At 40.7% G+C, this 27,404-nt stretch overlaps 1 protein-coding gene across 5 annotated transcripts in view; it reads right to left on the reverse strand.

Annotated features, from left to right (window-relative positions):
• KDM4C (lysine demethylase 4C) overlaps positions 1–27,404 on the reverse strand; it is a 422,176-nt gene that overhangs the window by 247,875 nt on the left and 146,897 nt on the right. Inside the window, exon 10 of one of the 5 annotated variants that reach the window (XM_034773518.1) lies at positions 12,723–12,808. The exons of the other annotated variants lie outside the window; for them this stretch is intronic. Within the exon in view, the coding sequence (XP_034629409.1) occupies positions 12,806–12,808 (3 nt within the window). The 3' untranslated portion in view covers positions 12,723–12,805. Of the gene's footprint in view, positions 1–12,722; positions 12,809–27,404 lie in introns of those variants that run through there. 5 annotated transcript variants of the gene reach the window in all.

Here is a 27,404-nt window from a genome sequence, read left to right on the forward strand (position 1 = left end):
CTTATATAGGCACCTATTACCCCCCACCCCTGTCCCGATTTTTCACACTTGCTATCTGGTCACCCTATATCACACTGTAGAAACTCAGCATGGATTGTGGTGAGGATATTTTTTGTTTTTAAACAGATCCGAGGAATCTATAAGTCTTACCTGGAGCACACTTTTTATTTTCATTATTTATTTCTGCTTCTGCATAATTGCAATTATTAATGTTCGTTGCTTTTTCATATCAAAGCTCACATGCTGATGCAAGACTATTCTTACACATGGGGGCTGAACAATCTAATCCAGGAAATAAACATGTACAGTAAGCGCACAAACACTTCAAGATATGCTGTATTCTAAACTATGGAACAGTTTTAAGCTTTCAAACATAACCAGAAACAATGGGCCTGATTCTTCTCTCACATACGTTAGTGTAAGTCAGGAGTAACTCCTCTGATTTCAGTGAAGTTGCACTAATGTAAGCTCCTGACTTTGTATGTGACTTCCTAATGAACATGAGGAGAGAATCAGGCTTTCCGCTGATCTGTTTAAAAAACAAAGAAAACCCTGCCTCATTCAGTGCCCAGGCCTATTTGGTCCACATGTAAATGACTGATCCCCAAAGGGCCTCTCCCTCTACAGGGGGAAAGTACCAGAAAAAAAATCACAGGGATCAACTAATCCCAGGGGACAACAAATGGGATTGAGGGTGATAGGTTTAAAAATCAGGGTTCCAGAAGGGTACACTGAACAGAGGACCCCAGCAAGTGCCCACTGTTCCTCAAATGAGCCCAGGGAGCTAGTGGATGCCATTCAGAAGAACTCCACCTGGAGACACGACCAGACAAATGTGCAAAAATGGGCCCCACAGTCATAAGGAAACCCCACCCCCTCCAATCCTCTTCTCCTGGACTGATATATGGCCAGCTTTAATTTATGTATTTATTTAAAATTTAAATGTATTTTAATTTAAATTTATTTATTTAATGCCAGAAGGAGATTGATGAGGAGGTCTCATGACTTTGTGGGGCCACAGATGGAATGTGCTTGAGTGAGGAGGTGCAAGGAAAAATGCAGACAACACCTGAATAAGAGGTTCTGGAAGAGCCAAAAGAGGCGCTGCAACCTGATGCACTCTACAGAGATGTGTGCCAGGGTCTCCCTCTCGTCTCAGATGCGACAGGTGTCAGGGAAGTTTGTGAACTGTGCCAGGTACATGCCTGTGCTCATGGCTCCACAGAGGAGCCTCCAACAAAAATCCCTGGTGGCCTGTGGAACCAGAGTGGAGTACAGACTGGTCCACAGGTCTCCTCGCCCTCTGCCGGTGGCAGCAAGTCCCACCACTTCATGTTGATAGTTGTGTACCTATTGTAGGTTGGGGGGGAAATGGTGAGCCTACACCCACCCATAGCTAAAGGCCCTCCCCCTTAGCCAGAGGGAGGCGCCCATTGACCCAGACCACCAGTAATTACAGGGGACAACAAATGAAAAACCTGGGATTGGAGGAAGGTCATAGAGCAAGAATCAGAGAACCAGAAGGAAACACCAAGCACAGAACCCCTGAAAGCATTCACTGCTCCTCAAAGGCATCTAATGAGTCAGTGGGCACTGCCCAGAGACATGATCTGAGAAGGGATTAGAAAAAGGCCCCACAGTGACAGACCACCCCACCCCCTGACTAGCTTCCATCTCCTGGTATCTTCTGTAGGGCCCCAAGCAGCTGAAGGGGGGGGGCCCATTCGCTTTGTATTATAAGAACTTGCCTGTTTTAGAATTGTGGTGGGAGTGGGCCCAAAAATATTCCTGCTTGAGGCTTCTAATGGGCTAGCGCCGGCTCTGCCTGGTATGATGCATGGCCAATGTGGCCAGCGCCAGGAGGAGGTTGATGAGGAGGTCTTGTGACTTTGTGGGGTCAAGGATGGGTGTACATAAATCAGGAGATTTGGGGAAAAGTGCAGAATCTCAGTAAGAGATTCTGGAGGATCCAGAAGAGGGGCTGCAACCGGATGCACTTTATGTAGACGTGTGCCAGGATCTCCCTCTCACTGCAGAAAAGACAGGTCTCGGGGGAGTTTGTGAACTGCTCAAGGTACACAACTGCTCTTGGCTCCATGGAGGAGCCTCCAACAAATATCCCTGGTGGGCCGTGGAACCAGAGTGGAGTATAGACTGGGGCTCCTCGCCCTCCACCAGTGGCAGCAGGTCCCGCCACTTGCTGTTGGAAGGCGTGTAGTGAATGAGGCAGGAAACCATGAGGATGGCCTCATGGTTAAGAAAGTTGAATGCTGCCTCTGCCAGAATTCCTATTTATTGCTGAGCAAGTCAATTAAACCAGTTTTCACAGGTGGCCACTAATTGTATGTTCCTCGGTTTCTGAGTGCTCATCATGAGACATCTGAGGCCAGATTGGCAGAAGAACTGAGCACTCACAACTGCAACTGAATACAACTGGAGCTGTGCTTTGAACATGAAAGTGCTACAAATTGCCTGAATTATCGGGTCCTAAGTGGCTCAAATTGGGCACCCAAAATTAGTAGACACATTTGGCCATAATCTCTTTGTGCCTCGTTTCCCCAGCTGTAAAATGAAGATAATGCCCCTCCCCTCCCCCATTTCACAGGGGTGTTGTGAAAACAGATTAGTTAATGTTTGTGAAGCATCCAGATGTTCTGGTGAGATCACCACAAGAACAGCCAGGATGAAATTAATATATTTTTACTCAGTGCAAGGTTTGGATATTATACAATAAGGCCGATAGCCATACATTAAATGAGGAGACTAAAAAGAAATATTGAACATCTGCGCATTTACTGAATGAGTCTAGGATCCTGTGGAAAAAACAATATGTGATCCTGTAATTAAAGATAGTATCATAATGCATACGCACAAAGGGGCCAGATTAAGTTGCACAGACATCTTTAATTCTAGCATTTCCTAACCTTTGAGAGCTTGACTTTGCAACCTATACAATTTTAGTCTCCCTAATATGAAGCCAATTTATCTAAATCACAAAAAATATGGAGATTCATTTAATTGATATGCAGACTAGCAAAATACATGGATTGTTTCAAAATTCAAGGCGAACATTACACAAGCACCTTTCTGTGAAATACTCTGCAGAGAGACATTTGATTTGTTTATCTCAGTATATGTTCTTGTGACAAGTCTTTTTCATTCCAACAACTAAAATGGAAATTTAAATTAGTTTGCTAATCTTAGTTCAAAGCATGTCCATAAACAGGTACAACCACTAATGTCTTACAACTGCTACACTGAGCTACATGTGTGGAAGGAAACACTTCCAAATATATAAGCTGGAGACATTTTTGAATAAGTGAACTGGAAGCACTGATTCTTGAAAAATAAAATGATCTTTTTTCATTTAATTAGCTCTTTTCTACCATCCGTGATCAGCATGCTGATCATAGGTATAGCCGCCACTGATTGAAAACAACTACAGCCTTAAGGCTGTGTAGTACACAAAACTAAAATGCATGGAGAAACATGTTTCTACTTTGATTTCATATTATCCTAATTATATTATCCTGCACAAGGAACCAAATCTACTGGCACAAAAAACTCCTGAACTCTGGGCCTAACAATCTCAAAGGTTCACCCACATATGAGAAATGTCTAGCCTCCTAGTTTATACCAGGTAGGGGGATGCCCATCACAGCTCTCTTCTACCCTACGTGCTCCTGCCTCCCTACTCACTAGCATTCTCAATACAGCATGTGTTGCTGCTGGCAGGCTGCCAAAAACGTCTTGAGGCACACAAGTGAGAGGAGGGAAATGGCAATTTTTATCAGTTTGTATACCTGTCAAATCTGAATGGAATTCTATAGGATAAAGAAAAGGACATTCAACAGCCCAAAGGCATTCTCTGGTCAGAATACCAACAGCCTGCTGCAAACGATGGACGTAAGAGAGCTTCTCAGAATAGGCTGCAAGAATCTTTTATAATGGGAAGTATTATTCAGCCTAACAATGGGGGAACTGGTAGTGACATAAGTTCCCATACAAGACACACATACTGTAATTTGTTTTAATTTATGCATGTTCAGACATGTACTAAAGCTGCAAATGATAACGATCATGCTAAGTAACCTTTAGCTCTCCATTCATTATTCAAATTAGAATCTTAGCACTACAGTCATAGCTGACGAATAATTTTGGGGGCAAAAATTGAGGCCCAGTGTAGTTTTATATTACTTCTTAAAAAAAAATACTGGAAGAATCTAACAGTTAAAGGACACTTTTACTGTCAAACAAAACGCTTCAGCTACTCACCTGTGTGGATCAGAAATTACAGAAGATACAAGACTTGTACTTGTCCGGTCTGACCTACATTTTAAAATTTACAATTGTACCACATTCTGGCCATGTGAATAAAGATATCTTTAACAGACATTACTAGTGTAAATGTGTTTTCAGTGTCAGTTTAATTTTTAAGATGATGAATAACAATTCCATTCCCAAATAACATTGTTCATTATAGTATAATATTGTTCAGCAAGTGAGATGTGTACAATTTAAAAGAAACTGTATGCCCTATCCAATCTGAAGGATGAATTCACTTTGGGCCAGTTTTTTAAAGGTATTAGGTGCCTTATGATTCTATGATAAAGATGCAGATAAGTGCTCAGTGGGATTTTCAAAAGCACCTAGGCATCTAACTCCGAATGAATTAGTTACAACAGGAGTTACGTACATAGGTGCTTTTGAAAATCCAAGTAGTCAGTTAACTCCCACTGAAACTTATCCATTGGGAGTAAAGGCTTGTCTACACTACTTAGATCTACTTATTGTGGTGTCTTCACTACGGTAAGTCGACAGCTGATACTCTCCCGTCGACTCCGCTTGCGTTTCTCATTCTGGTGGAGTACCAGAGTTGATGGGAGAGTGCTCAGTGGTCAATTTATCGCATCTATACTAGACATGATAAATCGACCCCTGCTGGATCGATTGCTGCCCGCCAATCCGGCGGGTACTGTAGACAAGGCCTTAGGTACCTAGGCACGTTTGAAAATTCTATGAAGTGTCTATCTAGAACTTTAGGAACCTAAATATCTTTACAGATCTGTGCCCCTGTCCTTTCACTACCACTGCTTCAAAGTGAACACCATCATATCTTAGGTTAATGATACTTTCCCTAGTATGAGCGATGGAGCATTTTATTTGAATGGCAAAGGCAAACAGCTATGTGAAAGATAATTCTCGATTACCATCTGAGAGCTTTGTATGAAGTAAACACTGGCTTCCCTAAGGCACCTAAGGGAAACATGCTGATGATTTAAAAAAAAAATTACCAAGAAATTTCTAAATATCACAAGCATGATGATTTCCTCCTCTAGAATATGCTATCAAGCATCAGGGATTCTTTTTTCTTCCACTCTATTTCTGAAGATAACAATGAGAATTCTTTAAAAATTCAATGCTATCAATAAGCCATTACAACACAAAGGAGTCTATTTCTGTGCAATTAAAAATCAAAAGGGCTGGTATTCTGAACTTTTGGATTGATGTACCTTTATCCTTTATGCAATATACTGCATTTTTAATGTTGTTAAAGGGATGTATACTCTGCCTGGCATTCTGCCCTTTGAACACATGAAATGTGATAAGAAGATTTTGGTTATACAACAGTTAGACTCTGCTAATTTTTCTTAACTTTTCAAAAGCTACTTGAGGGCTATTCCTGGAATTAGGCATGAAGTTGTGATGATTTACAGCACTTTGGGTTATAAATAAAAAGTAGAGTTGACTTCATCCATTGCTAGGGGCTGGAGACGCAAGCATCAAATAGCCTCTGGATTTCAATGTAACAGTGAAGTCATGCAAATAGCAACATGCAATGTTAAAAGTGAAGTGTGAAACTCTCTTTCTGGTGTGACACTTACAGCTTTAAAATATAAATCAACTGTTTTTGCCTTTACAATAATGATGACAAAAAAACCACACAAGTACATCGACATATGAGAGCATCTCACCATTCCATCATCGGGTGCGGCTCTTGCCTCAGCCTTTCTTCCTTGCTAATGTGTTTAATTCAGTTCAGCACTCTGATAAACCAACAGAAAGTCCTCCTCTTCCACAGTAAAGAAAAAATCCAGTGGAACAAAACATCCGCAAACCCTATCCTTCACCCTCCTCTGGCCATAGCTCTGTGACCTACTACCCTTGGGGTTACTTGTGTTTAACAATTCCTTCCCCTTGACTGCAGATGTATAACCATATCACCTTTATATGGTGCTCATGCCTTCTCTTCGTCACAGGCTCCATCCTAGAAACCGTGTGAAGAGAAGCAGCTATTCACTCCAAACTCAGTTATGCAGCACTTTGTTTCTACCACCCCCCACCACCACCCTGCGTCCCAGCCCACTTGTATTTGCCAGCCTCTTAGGCCTCCTTCCCATCCCATTTCTCAGGCTTCTACAATATGGGGCTTCTAACCAATTCACACAGCTCCCCCACCAAGGACAACACTACTGACTATGCCCAGAACTCCGTCACCGGAGGCCTCCCTCACAAACTGCTACTTTCCCTAGGTTTCTCTCAACACTAAGCACCATGCTTTACTACTAGTCTGGTTTCTTCTGGAACAACACTAAGTAGGGTGACCAGATAGCAACTGTGGAAAAAATGGGATGGGGGTGGGGGGCAATAGGCACCTATATAAGAAAAAGTCCCCAAAAGGGACTGTCCCTTTAAAAACAGGACATCTAGTCACCCTAACACCAAGTATCCCTCTGTCTTGGGCTGGAAGGTCAAACAGGAACATGCTGGACATGTGCTATCCAGTGCACAGTGCTACACCATGCAGAAAAGAATGATAAACTGAAGCTATTATATGTGGCTTATAGCACACGTATGATATGTGACTGAAAATGAATGTGGTTCAATTACATTTTCATTCTAATTATTGCAAATCTCATTTTGGTAAAACACAGTTCATAATACAGTGATAATTAAATGTGTAGCAAACTTTTCTCTCTGTTTACGAGTTCTGCTAAAGAAGTCCCTCATATATTGCCTGGATGTTTCCTTAGATTTGTGGAACTGAATTTCCTCTTAAGTAAGAAGTCCAAGCAAAATTACTCTAAATAATTATTAGGTTCTATTCTAAATATTAAACATTGGAAATCATGAAAACTAACAGTGTGCATGAAACAGAAAAACAATCAGTTTGTTACTATGTGGTTAGAAATAAGAATTTTGAAAGGTTTTCTTCTGACAAGCCCAAAACCAGATGCATGATTGAAAGACCAAAAAACAGAAATGAACAGAGAGAAGGGAGAAAGGAAGAGAACAGACCACCAGAACAACATGTAAGTGCTTCTGCTGTTCTTGGAGATGTCATTTGTTTCCTTACAATCTAAAAGCAGTCATGGAGAAAACAAAAGAGCAAGACTTCAGATTTTGACTATGCAATGAAGTTCAGTGAGCTGAGGAAAAAGAAACAGTGCAAAAAAAACAGAATGAAAAAGAAAAGTATAAGAGACACATTCTATCCAAAGCCAGTCTCACTGGTGCTATTCAAACAAACTCTGCAGACTGTATTAACATCTGTTTAACCTGAGTGATACAGCCAAAAAAAAAAAAAAAGAAAAAATAAATCAAGGCTACATCACCCCCATACTGCCTCATGCCATTCATCTGTACAGTTGATGATTTTCCTGCCCATTTTTTCTCTTCCCCATCTCTCTTTTCTATCTTTACTATTTTCCCACTTTTTGTCTCATATTCCCTCTCCCTCTCTCTCACCCCATTTGCTCTTAGAAAAGGGGATGAGGCAAGCCATATCCCACAACTCCTCCTACCCCAAATAACAGCCTGCAGACCTGTCTGAACACACAAAAGGGAAAGCAAGTTGCATGATCATAAAGGAGTATAGCAGTTTGATTGCATCTTCTGCATGGCCAGCAAGTCTGGCAAGTATTCTGACTCCTTGAGGCAGAACACCTCCCTCTATTTCCCAGGGGCTGTGACTAAGAGCCACAACTGAATCCTAGCTTATTTAACATCTGTATTCAAGATAAGGAGGTCTGTTTTTATTAAATTCCCCCTTATGTATAGGTCAGGAGTTTATGATTAGACCAGATAACGGATATGAGTTGTGACAAGGGCATGAATGAGGTCCAGGCTCGGCACATCATCTAAAAGGTAGCTCAAGTTCACTTTAACTCGCAGTACACATTTCAGCCTCAAGTGAATTTTGTGCTCATGAAATGAACTAGGCTGACAACATTCCAGACCTCTCTTCACAGAATAGGAACAAGACAGCCAGAGGAAGCGTAAGGTTTCCTATCCCATTCTGGCTATAAGCAACAATCCTCTTGCAGAGGGAACACCTTTATACAGGAGAGTACCAGCCCCCAAGTCCATATTACTCCTTGGCCTCTTTAGGTCTACACTGCAGCTGGGAGCATGCTTCCCAATTGAGCTAGCTGTGTTCATATTAGCAGACTACAAATAGCACTGCAGTTTGGGGTAGCATGGACAGGAGTTTGGGCTAGCTGCCTATATACCCAGTGGTCTGGGCGAATTTAGACTCAGACAGCTAGCCCAAGATGCCGCCACACTACCCCAGCTACACTGCTATTTTTAGCACACTAGCTCATGCAGAGCTAGTGCACCTCTGTCTACCCGAACCGTAATTCACATTCCCAGATGCAGCGTAGACCTAATCTTTGACACTGCCAACAAAGGTGCCTATTGGAATGATGGTTTTATGGTGTCAACACCCATGTATTAAAAATGTGATTGAGACCAAACTCACTTCACATAAATCACCAAGCAGCCAACAGAATTCAATAACTACAGTATTCTCTCTCAGTATTTGGAGTGTATTTCAACTAACGAGGTAGAGAAAAAAGACTCCTTATTCCATTACCAGTGCTAGGACAATACTTTTATACTTGCTTGCTTTGTAGAAGAGAAAAGAATACATTTCATTGCTTCAGAGGAAGGGTCAATTTCCTTTCATTTGTTTCCCACCCACTTTTTAATATGAGCTCCCACTAACAGTAACTGGTGAGGATCCTGAGATACATATGATTTAGTGGTTGGCAGAACACAGATTTTGCATAATTTAAACACCAAAGACAAAGTGGTTACTGCACCTCTTGTAACAGTTGTTCTTTGAAATGCGTTGCATATGTCCATTACATTAATTGTGTGCACATTTTGCACACCGGCGCTGGAGAGCTTTCCCTAATGGTATCTGTAGGGTTGGCTAAACCTGCACCCTGGTGTCCTCTATACTCCGAGTCAAGGGTATAATGGGCTAAGTTGCTCAACTCATCCTTTGGTTCCTATGTACTGGACTCAGATGAAAGACTATCATGTGTTGGGAAGGTAAGTGGGCATATAATGGACATATGCAACACATCTCGAAGAACAACCATTTTTTCTTCCTTGAGTGATGGCATATGTCCATTACACTAGGTGTCTCCCAAGCAGAGGCAGGTCTAGGAGTCTCATCAGAAGAGGGACTTATCTTATCTTGATGCAGTAGTAATCTCATGTCTAGCAAAAATGTGGCCTGAAGACCACATTGCCACTCTGCAGATGGCCATGACAAGAACATTTCTCACCAACACCATTGAGGCTGAGGACATGTCTACACTTATCGGTAGATCAACACAGCTGCAATGAGTGTCGATTTAGTGGGTTTTGCTTTGTCCATCTTAGAGGAAAATAAAGCACAGTCCTCAAAGGTGAAATCTTCAATGGCCTGTTTTACTACTAGGAATCCCCAACAACTGGAGCCTTGACAAGCAGCGTATGGGTTAATGCCACCACCATAACTTGGGCAACTGAATCTGCCATATCGAAAGTAGTCTGCAATGCAGACCTTGTAACCCGAAAACTTTCCACCAGAAGAGACTAAAACTCACCCCTGGTGTCACCTGGCAGCTTGTTGAGGAATTTGGACAAAGACCACATGATTTGCTAGGCATACTTGCAATCCCACAGTTGGATAATGTTTTCTATCAGAAAAGACCCTTTTTTGTGTGTCTGTCTCCTAGAATCTCTTTTGCTCTACCTTCGTGGTCTCTCATTTACTGCCAGCACTACCAGTGTGGGGTGCTGATAAATCTGTTTCTACTCCTGTTATGGCACTTGGTACTTGTGCTCCATGTGCTTTGCCACCGGCATGAGTGATGATGGTGATTGCCAAAAGGCTATCAGAGACTGCATAATTGCCTCATTTATAGGGAGAGCAACTTTCCCTGTTGTAGCCAGGTGTAAAGTGTCTACGTGTTTGTGGGGATCTTGCTCCACAAGTTCTCTCTCTGTCCCCAAAGACATAACCTTCCTTATCAGGTGCTCCAGGTAGGACTAGAAATCATCTAGAACTGGAGACTGTCTGTATCCCTGTGTTGACCTCTTTTACAGGATTATAATAAATTTTATACAAAGTGTGCCTTGCGCGTTATAATTTGAAAACTCAATTTGCTGATCATTATTGTCCTGGTAAAATACATGGCAACACTGTAAATTTGTAAGATTCCTCTGTACGGTATTATTTAAGACATGTTTTAAGTCTGGAAAGCAGTCACAAACCAGTTCCTCAGAGACAAAAAGGTTAGCTGATGCCTCAGCCAGATGTCAACAAAATCAAATGGACCATTACCTGAATAAGTGACCATTCTTTGGAAGGAAAGTGTGTTGGAAAAAAAAAATCTACATCTTGACAAAAACAATTTGGGGTTCCCGTCCATTTTGACTTTCCGTCTCCTGAACCAGAACTGGAGATTCTTCTTGAAGAAGGGAGAGCAGACACCCTCAAATTATTCCTCCCTTTCTCTCTGCCCAGGGCATCCACAACACCTGAAGAACAAAGGAAGGGGCATTGGACTGAGGGAGGGATCCTGACTGAAAGAAGTTCAGCAGTAAGACTGCTGGAACATCTGGTGAGAGAGACCTTTACATTGAATTCACTCTAGGTTGTTAAGTTAGGCATTAGTTGCGTTTTACTTTTATTTTTCTTGAGACATAAAAGTCAGAATTGGTTACATTACTTGCAGTCACTTAAAATCTATCCTTTTGTAGTTAATAAATTTGTTTTAATGTTTTATCTAAACCATTGTATTTGAATGGAGGTGTTTGGGAAACTCCATTTGGGATAACAGGATTTGTGCATATCATTTTCTTTTAGCAAAATGATGGCCTTTATATGAGCTTGTCTTGTCCAAGAGAGAGTTGGACAGTACAAGTTGTACATTTCTGGAGAAAGTCTGGGGGTGGGAGTTTGCTGGTGTCGTTCTAAAGTGTAATGAAAGAGTTGCTGGCTGCAGCACTCACACAATATGACTGGGAGTAACTTGCATGCTGGAGGCTGTGTGAGAGCGGCCCAGAAGAGGTAGCTCTCACAGCGAAGCAGTGAGAAAGGCACCCCAGATTAGAGAGCTGAGGGGCCACAGCGGTGCATAAATCTAGATTGTACCCTAGGTATGTCACAATGAGGTGTTCAGGGAAGACGAATTAGAATCTGCCCGAGGTTGATCTTGCACGAGTGATGTTAAAGGGGTGTGCGAAGCAGGTAATGGGTGGTCCCAATCCTCAGGGCCTTGCTGAAGCTCAGTAATAAAACTGAGTGGCCTAATAGTACTGCATGGAGAAATATACCCAAGAGGGGGAAGTTTCTGTAGTGTAGCAATTGCCCAGTACCAACTTCAGATGGTCTGTCAGTACCGGCTGGGAAGATTTCCTCTCTCAGGGATCAATTTCCGTAATGCAGCGAAGATGAGGGTCTAGATGCTGGAGGCAATCCCTGGAGGTACCCAGTAGCGCCAATGATGGGCCAGTACGGTCCTGGAGGTCACCTGTGCCTAGATAAGGCACTACATTCTCTTGATCAACTGTTGTCAGGATGCCTCCTGTGACTGCATGATCCCTACAGGAAGTCCTGCATTCCCTGAAGTTGGAGACATAGGAACACACTTCAGGTTCTTAGGAGAAGTACTCCAAATGCCAGGGTGGAGTGGTACTTTGTGTAATCAGAGCTGCCTTTGAGATTGCTGAAAGCAGTACCAGATCTGAAATCACTGGCACTGCAACAGATTTCTACAATGAAGCCAGTGAGACAGACTCAGCAAGGCACTGTCAGCCTGAATAATCAGTAAGGGTCATACCAAGAGACTCAGGAGATTCTAGGCCTCTAGGTTGCTACCAAAATTGGCCTTTGCTCCACTGTGAGCAAGATCAATGGCTGCAGTGTCTGTGCAGAGAAAGCAGTCAGTTTCAATGGTCCCGGCACAGGAACGAGAATCAATAACTTTGCTCTGATCAAGCCATCAGAATATGGTACTGGGGAATTGCAGGCCAAAGGGCATGATCTACCTTTGGTACTGGAGTGGCTGGCCTCTGCAGTTAAGGAGTCTTGCACTGAGGACTCGGATGATGTGGAAGTCATCCTCGTCTTTGAATTTGGAGCTCAAGGATGCTCCAAGGGCTTGTGCCTCTCTGAGAACTACCCCAGTGAAAGGGATCTCCTCCTCTCTCTATCCCCAAGTAAGGTTGGGTGAATACCCCTGGATAGAGAGGAACTCCCTCTAACTGACAAAGGTGGTTCCAATACTGGCAAGGGGCAGTCTTCGGAAGGTGGTTCCTGAGACGCTCTTCACTTTGTTTCTTAATTCTTGTCTCGACACCCTGTCAAATTGGACAACTGATGTGACCCTCAGCCAAGCTCTTCAGGCAGCGGAAGTGAGGGTCGTTCACGGGCATTGTTTGTGACACCTGGAGCAGGGTTTGAAGACTGGGACCTTGACAGAGTCTTCCCTGGTACCAGGCAAAGCCGGGAGTCCACTGACTACTGACAGCAAACAATAGATAAAAAGAAAAGAGAGAAAAAGATAAGGTCCAGGACTACAAATACTACTGCCTACCTACCTAACAACTACCTACAATGGCATGTTCACAAAAGGAACAAGCTCAGAGCAAACTCTGACCTCCAACCACTGACGGTAGGAAGGAACTAAAGGATGGGCGGGGTTGCTCCGCCTTTATACCCTCAACTCAAAGTATAAGTGACACCAGGACACAGGCAGGGCCACCCCTACGGGTACCACTAGAGAAAACTCTCCTGCACTGGTGCATGAGACGCACACACCAAAATGGACATATACAATCACTCAAAGAAGTATATGCTTTTCATTTATAGGAACACAGCTTAGAGATGGGTGGCATGTAAACAGATATGAAAGTAATTCCCAAAGTATAATCTTGCAGTTTAGAGAGGTTTGTGGATGCTGAATAAGATTTGGTGCCAAAAACTGAAAGTTCAATCAAAAAAAAAATCATATACTTTGGCATGAATTTGCAATACCTATCTTTTTGTTCTTGTTTAAGTCACTGCCAGATAGAATGTCTAACACGGATTAGTCTCCTTCACAGACAAATCCTAAAGCAAATCATGAAATATGCTCAAGAGACAAGACATCATTTTCTCATAGTTTAAACATTCCCAACCCACTAGCACCTCTACACTCATGAGAAAAAGCAACCCTCCCACCACCCAGTACCCTCCAACAGTACCCATTTTGATGTATTATCAACACATTATTTTAATTGTAGATTATTTTTATTTCAGATTTGCAATATATGCACCCATCGTAATACTTCTGTTATCAGAATCCTAACAAAATTAGAAATTTGCAGCCCCATAGGATTGTGGATGAAACCCAGACATGCGATTGAGATTATGGCAATAAACCACAGCTGCTCCTGGAGCCCTAGATAGAGAGACTGATAACCCTCATTAAGACTAGAACTGATGGAAATTTTTCTCAGTGAATATTTTTCCATTGGAAAATGATTTCTTGAACTCAAAACATTCTATGGGAATGTGGCTATTCTATCAAAATTTTTGCTTTGAAAAAGAATTGAAACAAATTGTTTCAATAAGGTAAAAATGTTCTGTTTCGAGCTTGTCACAATGGGAACATTTCAATTTTCCATTTTGAAATGATATTTCAATTTTCATTTTATTTAATAGGTTAGATTAGTTTAATGTATTTTATTATACCAATATTAATACCACTGACCAATTAGAATACCAATTACAAACAACCTGTTAGAATACCAGTTACCAGCAATGAGCAAACCAAGTACTAATTATAAACCAATAACCCATTAGCATACCAATTTCTAAAGCAATTACTATTTAGAATACCAATTAACAGAGTAATTACCAGTTACAATACCAATTACCAAACCAATTAGAATACCAAGCACCAATTATTATATTATTTTATAGTATGGGTTCAAAATAATTAAACACTGATTTTACAATAATTTAAAATAAAATACATAGTAAAATAAATAATACAAATAATATAAAATACAATTTGAAAATATACAAAATGAAATGTAAAATGTAAACTAAAATGTAAAAATCCAAGAGTAATGAAAAAACGATTTGATTTTACCAAAATGAAGCATTTACTTTGACCACATATTTTTTTCTATAATTTCATTTCACATAAAATTTCAAAATTTTTACTTTTTTGTTCCAATTTTTTGTTTCAAATGGAAATGCTGAGTTTCAACCAGGTCTAATTAATCCTTCCTCTTTGGTTTGGGTTGTTGGTTTACTATTCCCTTCATTTTGTATTGCTGATGCCTAAGTTGTGGAGCTCACTTTAAGCAATAATTATATGTTTGCTGTTGCTAAATATAAACTTGGCAGTAACACAATTTTTTGCCAAGTTTAAAAATATATATAAAGAACACAACAAAAATCAGGCTTTTATAAAAGATAAAATTCTTATCTACTTTATAGCAGCAGGCGGTTAGTTAACAGACCACAATATATAGTGTTCTTTATAGCAAGACATGTTTTAGATGAAAATTACTGTTTGGAGTGAAATTAATCTTCGATTAAAAAGCAGAACATCAAAATGTTTCTGTGACAAGGAAGAAATACTGTGATAGTAACAAGATTCCCATATTTAACTGATTTCTGGAAGATTTTCAACATTCTGTTTGGGGGGGGTAGGGTTATTTTATTTCCTTCTCTCTTACCCAATGATAATTTTTTAAGAGTAGCATATGTGGAAGGCTTATGTACTTATTTGATCTATATGTGTTGTGTACAAAATCTGATCTCACTTAAGTACATAATCACAAGGTACCAGTATTTGTCAGCTAGGAATTTCTTATTTCAATAATCTCTTACATGTTTCTTTTGAATTAAGGAAAGCAAAAGGTAATGAATACAAAATCTGGAACTGAACTTGAATGACTCATATGGGAACCGCAAAAGCAGAATAATAAGATTACTTCATGTGATTGCTCTTTAAAGAGTCTTCACTGCAGTGACCTTTAATTTATTGCCTACATTCAATTGTCATATTCATATTTTCCCCTCTACGATAACAATGATTATGTTTTATAATAAAATTGAATAAACTACCAGGAACTACCACAGAGTGGCCTGGCTCCAGGGAGTGTCAAGTACGGTTCACTTTTTTTCTTCAGTAACTGTTCTGAATTTGTAACTAGGAGTTCTTCCTTCTGCTTCTGCATACTATCAAAATAGAGTAAAAGGCTGTCCATTTTCTCCCAAGTACCTGCTTGCTCTGTAAGAGCATAATGATTTGATGCAGAAATGTCAAGGAACCCGGCAGGGTTGAGATTACTTCCATTAAGACAGCAAAGCAAAAAAAACATCTGACTATAGCCTCAGAGAACATGCACCAAATAACATTTCCTTAACATGCTCTAATAGATTCAGCACAGAAGACAATTTGAATTGGAAATTAATTCTTTATCAGCTGTCACAAAATGCGGACATTAAAATTAGAAAGTATGACAGACATGATACAAGTTAATCCTTTTTATAAACTTTAGTCTGAAATAATACCAAACTAATATTGATCCAATATTTAAAGTATCTAAAGGTAAAGTTCTAATAGAATCCTTTTTTAAAATGCCTGCTATACTATTTGAAACATTCATAATTGACGTGTGGGTTCATTTTGCACCTGTGATTCCCATCGCCTATATTTTGTCAGTGACAGACAAATCATAAGAAATCTTAAAAAGATACTAAGCACTTGTTTTTCACTCTGTGTTCTTTTTACAACAGACCCCGTACTTTTCACCCCACACAAAACAGAGATTGCCAAAAACATTTTGAAAGCAGGGGAGAGAGCACCACTAAGGAGTCTGCAGCCATCAGGATTTACAGGCCAAAAATTGCTGAGTAGGATGAACACACGGGTAGCAACCCTCACTACAGCATACAGACTGAAGTAGCAGCTGCACTGGCTCCCCATGGCCTTCGGGATGCAGGTGAATCCATTAGGCCCTATCACTGAAAGTGTTCCCACATGCAAAGCCCATTTAACCAGGCTTTGCACAGGGGGCCATGATTGGTCCCATGTGAGGCATATGTCATTGTGTAACTATGCAGTCTGGATTGTTCATCTATATTCATTTCATGTCCATCCACAGTATTGAGGTGCTACATTTGCTCATGTATTACTGTATTTCTGTCACGGATCAGCAGAATATCCCCTTTCCACAGATTTGCACAGTACAAATTCAGGTATATGTCAAAGATCCATATACAGTATTAATATTAGTAAAGATGGTGGGGTGCAGCAGATATGCAACAACAAAGCATACAGAGAACTAAAGCTAGTTTCAATATTCTGATCCTTCCTTTCAGAAACCCTATTCTCAGGGATTTCCTAGAACAATCAGCAATGGGAAAGAAAGAAACTATTTTCTTTGCCATCTATAGTTACATGATAGCAAAAAATATAACAAAAAACCATGAGTAGTATCCACTGGAACTGGTCTCATAAAAATAACATAGTCAGCCTGTCTCATTATGCCATTTGCAAGCATTTAACTATTCACTCTTTTTATTAATTATTATTATTAACTACTTGTACTATGGTAGTATCTAAGAGCCCAAGTCATGGACCAGGGCACCAATGTGCTAGGTACTGTGCAAACATATAATAAAGAGACAGTCCCCGCTAACATAGGGACACCCCTATGTAACCTCTGCTGCAAGAAGGCCTGGGAATTTCTGTTTGTTTACTTTTACATACAAGGGCAATTGACATCTATACATGTGAATAATTCCCATTGTCCACAAGGGTGACACTTGTGTAAAGACTACTGGTTTGAATAAGGTTTTGCGGGAGTGGGCCCTAACATAATACTGTACATATCAATGACTTAATTTCTCACTCTAATTCTGTTATAGGTGACAACACATAACACACACTGTTCTAAGACTTCAGCAATAAATAAACCTACAAGAAGATGAGCTACGGACCGGGCAAGAGCTTTAATTTTTTATTTTAAGTTAGATCTTAATATTAGGTAGGCTTGCTTTGTTCTATTCCTGTCCAATTTAATTGCACTTGTAGAATGAAAAGTCAAATTTCAGATTTACAGTTTTACAAATAAATTCTCTTAAAATTTCATAATATGCATCTAAATTGATAAAGTAGTTTTTATTAAAAAGAAATCACGACAGCAACAGAAATGAACATGTGAGGTTCTATTTAAGAAAAAAGCATGCCTGTAGCTATAGCATTATGTTCCTTAATTTAAAATATTATAACCATATTACCCTAATACTTATACCATTTTAATGAAGTTTGAGATCCAGATTTGAAGAAAAAAAAAAAAAAAACAGCCTGAATTTAGATAATCTGCTCACAATAAAAATATGACTATCCATCATGACTTTGACACTGACTCTTTGTGCTTGTTCTACACTCATGCAGTTGTGTCAGCCAAACAACAGAAGAGAGACCCAGATCAAAATATCATTATATTTCTCATGGATGAGTTTACTAAGCTAGGGTTGCCAACATTGTATTTCAAAATACTGTCTTCTTAGCATGCCCCACGCCTCCTCCCATTATTCATAAATATAATAAAATAAAACAGCAGCAAGCAGCAATCATCTACATTCACCAGGGGTATTTCTCACTGCTCTTTACAGCACTCAGCAACTCCCAATCTTGCTGTACAGAGATGAAAGAACAAGGGATATCCGTTGTAATAAGGGACTGTTGGCAGCCCTACTAGACACCATTATTTTGGTTTCTAAATAGGTTCTAAAGGACAAGCAAAGTGAAAGGCTGTCAGATTCTTCAACATCTACGAAGTAACCATTTACAAAGTTCTTTTTCACATTGTATTTCCACTCTTTCTTAAAAAGCTACAAGCAATGTTTGTTGAAAATTTATTGACTACACTTAAACATAAGTACATCTCCTTTAATTAATTAATAAGCAATTATGTACGCATATTTGTCAAGTTTCTATATTTCAATGACACGTTGCTTAATTAAACAAAAGTTGTCCCAAGTTCTTCAGCTTAAAGATTTCCTGCCATTAGTTCAATATCACAGATACACTAAGTAAGGAACAGTACATACATATTCAGATGTGCAGATATGAACACATTTTATTAATAAGATTGTTTTAGGACACTGAATGTCTGGAAAATCAACTTTGCTTTGACCAGGAAAGTTGTAACATCAGTAACACTTTATGAATAAATGGGTTTCCAAAGATCGCAAAGTGTTTTACAAACATTAAAGCTTCTCAATAATCCTTGTAAGGACGGTATTATTATCCCTATTTTACAAGTCAGCCCCACAAGACGTTACGTGAGAGCAGCCAAAAAACTTATAAACCTTCCAATCCCTCAATCTAAGCACTGTTGTTATGCAATTTCAATGGGTCCATCTCCAGAGGACCTAGTGCCACTAGACCATATTTCCGCCACAACGAATACATACAGACAAGCGTAACACCTACCTGATATCCGTTAGTAATATTAATGTGGCCTTATAACAGATACACTATCAGCACACAGCGGTCATTTGGAATTAATGTTCCTTTTAAACACCAGGGATTCATAGTGAGGCTCACTTAAGATCCCCAATTTCTATATTTCAGTTGAAAGTTACAATTCTCTGTGTGGTACATGTAATCTTCAATAGTGATCAAACTGAAAACATTTTAAAAGGGGAATCCCATATCGCTAGTACCCTAACATCTTATGTGTTTTTTCTCCCCTCACTATTCACCATTTCCTTCTCCCGCTTTCGTCACTCTCTGTCTCTCCTCAGTTTTATTCCTTCTCCCTGTCTTTTCTTTTAGGTTACCATTTTTCACCTTGCCATGCTAAACTTTATCAAAAATGAAAAGGATAAAATGCTATAGACATCATATCCTGAAATTGTGGCTGTTAAAGCATTGACTTTTAATAATCATACACTTAGAAACATGGGAGCTCTCGCTAGACTAACTTTACATAAATTAGGAAATTCTTTTGTTACATAAAAACAAGCTACTTTTTTTCAGAATAAGAAAAGAATTTTGCAGTGTGTTTGCCTTAGCGATACCTGACAGGACTCAGAGTTAGCCCTTCTTTAATCTGCATACACAAATTTTCTCAGTTACAAAAATTATAAACATGGAAGTTGTGTGTTAAAGAATTAAGGATGTCCTCAATGTCAGACTATGAATAACTGGTGGTCTATTGATTGCTAGCAGGTCATACAGGACTTGATCCAAAGCCCACTGACATCAGTGGGAATAAATCGGACCCATTGTGCTGGCTTCTCCCTATTTCCCCCTGCTAAGCTGTGTTAAAATGGATGATAAAATCATGAACTGGAGTGAGGTGTCCAAGAAACTATCTTTGTATTAGATGTGGTCACAGTAATTAGATACAGGAGACCTGATTTCCAAAACTATTCCCCTAATTTGTGCATGCAGCCACTGTAATTTGCATGACAATGGCAAATTGGACTCCTAATTCACCATTTTTGTCTACAAACACTCAAATTTGTCCAAGTAACTTATGAATGCCTGTATGCATACAATTTTGGAAATTATAATAATAAATAATGACTTTGCTTTCTAAACATCTCAAAGCCCTTTGCAAAGGTGAATAAGAATGATTGTTCCTATATTATAGTGGGTAAAACCGATGAACTGATGAAGTGACTTGGCCAATGTCACACAGCTAGTCAATCACAGACCTGGGACTAGACCATGGATCTCCTAAGCCTATGTCCTATACTGTAAACATTAGACCATTCTTAGAACCTACATACTTCTCCATAATTTATTCTGCCATTGATACATGTGCATAACTGTAATTTCTGTTAACAATAATAAGAATTTGTACTGTACTTTACTTGTCAAAGCATTTCACAACTAATTATTAAGCTTCACAACACTTCTGAAAAAAGTAGGTCATCATTATTATCTCTGTTTTAAAGAAGAAGAAATAGAGGAGGGGAGAGTGATTGCCCAAGGTCACTCACCAAGTCAGTGGCACAGCTGGAAACAGAACTCAAGTCTTCTGACCCTAGTCCTATGTTCAAACCAACGTACCATGCTGTCTCTCTCAAGCTGTTAACGGGAAACATATGTGTGTACATATGGACAGTAAAATAGACACTTTGAATATGTAATGCTCAAAGGACAGTTTAACAACAAGGAAACCATATGTCTGAAGCCTTTCGGAATATCCCTCAGGAGCATCAGAAATAGTTAAGTGTGTGTGTGTGGGGGGGGGTTAATCACTGTTGCATGTATGCATCCACTTTATGACTTCTGACATTTGCTGGAGGAATGAAGGTTTAAATGACAAATTTAAAAGGCAAGATAGGAATCAAAGATCTATCCTAACAAAATAATATTAGCATAACACACTTTAGCTCAGTAACACGGGCTAAGAGACACTGGTAAACTGATGGATGTTTTCTGAGTGTTGTAGCCTGCATAAGTCCATTTTACTACTAAGGCTGTGTAAACAAAGTTGTCTTTTCCATAGTACCGATGACAGAGTCAATGCACTGTAATGAAGACTTGACTCCTCTGTGCTGACGTAAGCCCAGCAATTCTTTTCATCAGTCTTAGTGATACCATATGAGATTTACAGTATAACCATTCACAAAGTTATAAAATACTATACCTCTTCTCAAGGAGGTTTGGGGGGGTTAACTCTACAGCACAGTATAGGCAGACATAACAGGAGATAGCCAAACACCTCCGAAATTCTGCATAAATCTGTCCCAGAACTGCTTGATGAATGAGCACATCAGTAATAGAGAATACATGGAAGAGCTAATTGCAACTTACATTTTTGACAAACAAGTGGTAGTAAACTTCCCCATTTTCACAGAAGTCTGGGCTCAGTTATCAGCCTCTCTTTGAATTGGAAGCACATCTCCTATAATAAATAACTACTGGACACCTTACATAGCCTTGTGAAAGCGCATAAGGAATACTAATACTACAGCTCATTGCTTTTTCAAGTTCATATAATCTTTTCTTAGCATTTACTTGAAGGTGCTCTTTTAGTTTAAAGTTTGAAATAATACATGAAAAAAAAATTAAATTTTGCCAGACAAATATATGAGGTTATATTGCCCTCTGCTGATGAATTATTAAAATTAGATAGAAAACTAAAGTTTAAGTCCCAATTGATTGTTTTGAATAAATCTTTTAAAACAATGTGTTGTACTGAAATTGAAGTACTTGCTTTTCCATGATATAATTCCAACAGACCCCAAATGTCAGTTCTGCTTTGCAGAGGATTATCAACAAACGGAACAATATGAACAAAGAAAGAGGAAACATCCAATTTTAGATTTTCTGTTCCGTGGGTTAGAAAATATATTTAGGTAACTTCATTCTAGTCTAAAATACAATTTACCTGCAGAATCCCACCTGAAATTACTTACCACAAAAAATTTTGGGCCATTCAAATTATGTTAAATTGTTATTTTATTTTCTCGTTCAAGTGAATCCAGCATGTTACTACAGTTAAAACACAATAAATAAAATAGAGTACTACTTTTAATGGGCAATTTTTAGGGGGAAATGTTTAGGAGAGGTTACGAAACTATATTCAAAGATCTATATGGAATGATACAATGTTGAAAAGACATTTATAGATGATAAATTATATACTATTTCTTCACGTAATCTCTGAGTTGGATTTACACTTGTGTAACTCATTTGATCTAAGTGTCACTGAGAATAGATTTAGGCCCTCTATTTTTATACTTGTATTTCATATAGCAGCAACAAAATGTAGGTGGTGATGAACAAGTAATACATATTATTATTATAATTACTACTACTAGTAGTAGTAGATCGCGGTGCCAGAAAGACCCACTGGGATCATCTGGCCTGACCCATTGTATTTTGGAGGATTACAGATTATGTCATTGTCTAGACCAGTGGTTCTCAACTAAGGTTCCAGGGCCACCTGAGAGGCTGTGAGCAGTTTCAGGGGGGTCCACCAAGCATGACCGGGCTAAGACTCGCTAGGGCTCAGGGCAGAAAGCCAAAGCCCTGCCATACAGGACTGCACCCTGGGGCCCCGAGTCCCATCACCTGAAAGTGAAGCCAAAGCCTAAGCAATTTAGCTTCATGATGCCCCTTGTGGTGTGGGGCCTCAGGCAATTACCCTCCTTGCTACACCCTAATGCCGGCCCTGGTTTTTATATGCAGAAAAACAGTTGTTGTGGCACAGCTGGGCAGTGGAGCATGTTGGGAAGGTGGTTTAGAAAGAAAAAGCTTGAGAATCCCTAGTCTAGACTACTGCTAGTTCCCCACCCCACCCCACACCCATAAGGTTATCTGCATGCAACTACTTTAATACAATTGAAAAACTGTATCTACCTGGACGTTAAATCAGGTTAACACCTTTATCCTGACTTTAGCAGTTATAGCCGAAGCTCCCCACAGGCTAGCACATGCTCAAGTACAATAGCTCTGTTTTGACTAGAGTTCGAGAACATGTTAATTAGATTGAGCTAAGAGCTAACATCACATCTTAAATCCTAGTCTAGACAAGGTCTTTGTGATTTATCTACCCTCTTCTAGAAATGTAAGTACTGGTGTAGAGAAAATAATAATACTGTCTAAACAAAACAATACATTGTCCCTACTGTTCTACCAGGGCCGGCTTCAGCATTTTTTGCCACCCCAAGTGGTGAAGGGGAAAAAAAAAGATAAAGCCACGATCGGCGGCACTTCGGTGGCAGCTTTACCGCGCCACTTCATTCTTCGGCAGCAATTCGGCAGCCGGTCCTTCCCTCCAAGAGGGACTGAGGACCCGCCGCCAAATTGCCACCGAAGACCTGGATGTGCCGCCCCTTTCCATTGGCCGCCCCAAGCACCTGCTTCCTGCGCTGGTGCCTGGAGGCAGCCCTGTGTTCTACACAAAATTCTAAATTCTGTAATTTTGCTTTTTCACAGCAGCATCCTTCTGTAATATTCTTCAATCACAAAAGGCTACATTAAAGCAGCGTTTCCCAAACTTGGGACGCCGCTTGTGTAGGGAAAGCCCCTGGTGGGCCTGTTTACCTGCCGCATCCGCAGGTCCGGTCGATCATGGCTCCCACTGGCCGCGGTTCGCTGCTCCAGGCCAATGGACATACTGGCTGCCACTTCCAGCAGCTCCCATTGGACTGGAGCGGCAAACCGCGGCCACTGGGAGCTGCAATTGGCTGGACTTCTAGGGGCTTTCCCTACACAAGCGGCGTCCCAAGTTCGGGAAACACTGCATTAAAGTAACATTTGGAGTCTGATTTAAATCAACAAATGCAAGGAAGCAATGGTCTAAACCAGTGGTGGGCAACCTGCGGCCCATCAGGGTAAGCTGACTGCGGCGGCCAGCACATCCATTGGCTGGGAACGACGAACCGTGGCCACTGGGAGCTGCAGGGTGCTGTGCCTGAGTCCGGTCAACGTCCGCAAAATGTTTTGCGGCCCACAATCAGCTTACCCTGATTGGCCACACACAGCCCGTGGGCCGCAGTTTGCCCACCACTAGTCTAAACTAATACATTTTTGATTGCCCTACTGTAACCAAATTCTGTGATCATTTTATTTTAAAAGTTATTCAAACTGAGTTCAACAAGTTAAATATGATGAAATAAGCATGGTCATTTAGTAACATGATTTTCCATTATTTTCATCTTGCTCATGTCTGAAAAGTATGTGAGATTTTTCTTTAACTGAGGACACAAGTATTTTTTGTGTGTGACATTCATGTGTAAAGCAAGAACTATGTCAGAAGGCAACAGAAAATATGGAGCCTGCATTAACTTTACATTAGTTTTTAAAACAGCAGACAGCAAATCAATCAGCATGTACTGGCGGAGGGATTAAACTGCACTACTCAAGGACATTTGCAAGAGGGACTTAAAAACTTCCAGCATCGACACTGCTAGCAGGAAACATGCAACTAGCAACAGGCCACACTAAAGGGCTACACTGTGCCAAGAAGTCAAAAGGGGGAAGAGAGATGGCTGAGAGGAAGGGGAAGAGAGCAAAGAGGAAAGTGCAGCAGGCCACAGGAGCTAGTAGTGCACCAGCTTCATCTTCTGGCCCTGTGCCTTACTCTTGCGGTATTTGTGGCAAGTGATATTTGGAGGTTCTAAATGAGAGTGAATCCAGAAATAAGAGTGCCTCAATGTGGGGACTTGAAGGGTGAGGGTATGGGTGGGAGGTAACTAGATAGAGACTGGAGTGTGGTAGTGGTCCTCCTTTCTGTAGAAACATATGGAGAACACTCTAGAAAAATATTTTCGGATGAATAACTTAAAAATGAAACTTATTCGTTTTGCTAGAAATTGCAATCAGGGAATTTATCTGGAAAAGTTCTCCAGAGCACATAAACACATTTCAATTGTTAAGTAAAGATAGGGACTCCCTACTTTTAAAGTCTCTGTGGGCAGGGCATCCAGCTAGTCCAGAGTTGATATGATCAATCAAAAGATTAAGAATACCCTCAGCTAGAGTCTTGAGCATATTGTTAACACTTAAGTGAAGTAATTATTACTGACCATTTCACATAAGAACTCCTATTGAAAGTTAGGTAAGTCAGATGGTGCCAGTTTCAATTGTGTCTTAAATCAATCACGGTTAATCTTCTCTTCGTTATTTCAAACGATCCAACTTTGCTTAAATATTTCTTGGCTGGAGGCCTTTATAAAAAGTGAGAGCCAACATAATTGTCAGTGGTCTCTTCTCTGTTTTTGAAGAAGCTGCCCTTAGTATTTAGCAATAGGCAGTGAGAAGAGACATCAGAACGAACACTGACCAAGAGATCATGAATTTCTCCTGATAATTACAGTAGAACCTCAGAGATACGGACTCCTCGGGAATGGAGGCTGTCCGTAACTCTGAAATGTTCTCAACACTGAACAAAGCACAGTTCGGGTTCCAGACCCAGCAGCTGACACTCCAGGCCAGGCTTCAGAAGCAGCTGAGCTCCCTACTCAGTTCAGGCATGAGTTTGCAAGCTTCTCCCCCTCCTGGCAGAGGGGGGAGAGAGAGAGAGAGAGAGAGAGAGAGAGAACACAGCATGTCACCCTCCCCTAAAAACAGCACAGCCCCATCTCGGTGGGGGGGAGGGGTGAAAGCAGTGCAAACCCCAGCACTGCTCCTGCTCTGATGGCTGGCTCTGCCTGCCTTGTGCTGTGAGCTTTAAGAGGCTGCCCCACGCATGGAGGTGGGGACAGGCAGCCCAGATGTGCCTACCTTTAAGATGCAATACAGGCACAGTACAGTACAGTATTTTTTACTCTCTGCTGCTGTCTGATTGGTTACTTCATGCGTCATTTGGTGTCTGGTTGATCGGTCAAACTGTAACTCTGGTGTTCGTATCTTTGAGGTTTTTACTGTCACCAAGTCAGAATGCTTCACAAAATTAGTCAGAAAAAAACACTGTCATATTGCTGTTTGTGAAGGTTTGTCTTGGCAGAGCTTGGCACACTGGGTATGTGAGCACCATGGACACTGTCAAAGATTACACTGTTGACAGTGCTTAACACAAAGCCTTTTACCTGTACACTGGTGCATAAGAAAGAAAATCACATAAGCTAACTTCCTGTGGTTTGAAAGTTCTGTCGTGTCCAGTCTAAGCCATACTAGGAATTGCCTGTTATGGAGTCCACTCACCAGAACGGTGCCTGCTGCTGTCCTTCTTGGGAATTAGCTCTCTCAGCCAGTGCGCGCTCTCCTGTTGTCCTCTCCACCTCAGACCAGCCTCAGTCTAAGTCCCTCAGTGTCCTCTTTATGACTTGGCCCTCCGGCTGTGCCACCATCCGTGTTTTCCCCCTTCTGGGGGGAAGTATCTCCCAGTTTTATAGTCCATCCACTTCCCCAGTTGGCAGTTACTGTGCGTTCCGGCCCACAGACCCTGTAAATAGCTGCCTCCCTGCTGCCTCTTATTCCTCTCACTGCTGCTATGTCTCCCTGAGCCACTTTCCCATGGCCCCAGCACCTTCTTTGTCCTTCCTCAGGGCATGCAATGACCCAGTCCCGGCAGCCAGCCAGGAGCTCCTTTTGCTCCCGCATCTCTGCCAGCAGTTGCTCTGTCCAAGGTGCTGAAGGGCTCTCAGCCTTCTAGAGACAGTGCCCACTCCTTGAGCTCCCAGCAGCAGCTAACTGTCTCTGGCCCTGCAGCTCCTTTTTATATGAGCCCACTGGGCCCTGACTCGCTGCTCCCTGCACAGAATCCCTGGGCTACTTTTACCCCCTTCCTTTCTGGTGTGGGAGAAACACCCCATCACATAGCTTGCCACAGGTTTCCCTGTCCTAACAGCAATTTCTTTTATTTTTAAATTTGTCAACATTGCAAGAAGCTACTTCCACAGCAGGCCAACAACACAAACTTATAATAAGCAATAGCCGTCCTAATTCATAAAAAATAAAAATCAAACTGACCATTCACCCATCCTCAAATCATTTTCTAGTTTCAGATTAGGCTGAATACAGACCCCCCAACTCTTCCCTCTCTCTTTCATGATCTTAGCGCCTTCCCTGCATCTTTGAACAGATTCCCCTCCTCACAATGCCCAAACTGTCCATCCTTAAAGACTGTGTATTAATTATAATTTGCAGTTATATAGCACATTTTAACTGATGATCTCAAAGAACTTTATAAAAGTCGATACAATTAAGGGACTTGCTCAACTGTACACAGATCACCTGATATTCTGACTCCCAAATCACTTTCTTTAAGAGTGAAAGATTGTTGCCTCAGCACACGTGACATCAACTCTGCTAGGCCCTCGGGATCAAGGAATACAAATTTCATGTGCTCTGGGGCACATTAGCAAATGGAGGACCAAATAGATTATAAAATATTAGCTTCAAAATTAATGTATTTTTATATAGAAAAAAACAAAACAGTAGAGTCAGAGCAATTTTTAGTCCCACTTTTTATAATTTAAAAATGGCCCAGCCAAACCCAGCAAAAGTCTTGTATGCAAAGTTTTTGTCTGAAATAGGTTATCATGAAGTAGAAATAAAGTTTATAAGACAGTGACATAAGTTAAACAATGGCGCTGTAAGAAACTTAGAACACATTGAACAAAAGTAAAACTTTGA

Source organism: Trachemys scripta, chromosome 6 (assembly GCF_013100865.1).
Source record: "Trachemys scripta elegans isolate TJP31775 chromosome 6, CAS_Tse_1.0, whole genome shotgun sequence".
Classification (NCBI taxonomy): domain Eukaryota; kingdom Metazoa; phylum Chordata; order Testudines; family Emydidae; genus Trachemys; species Trachemys scripta.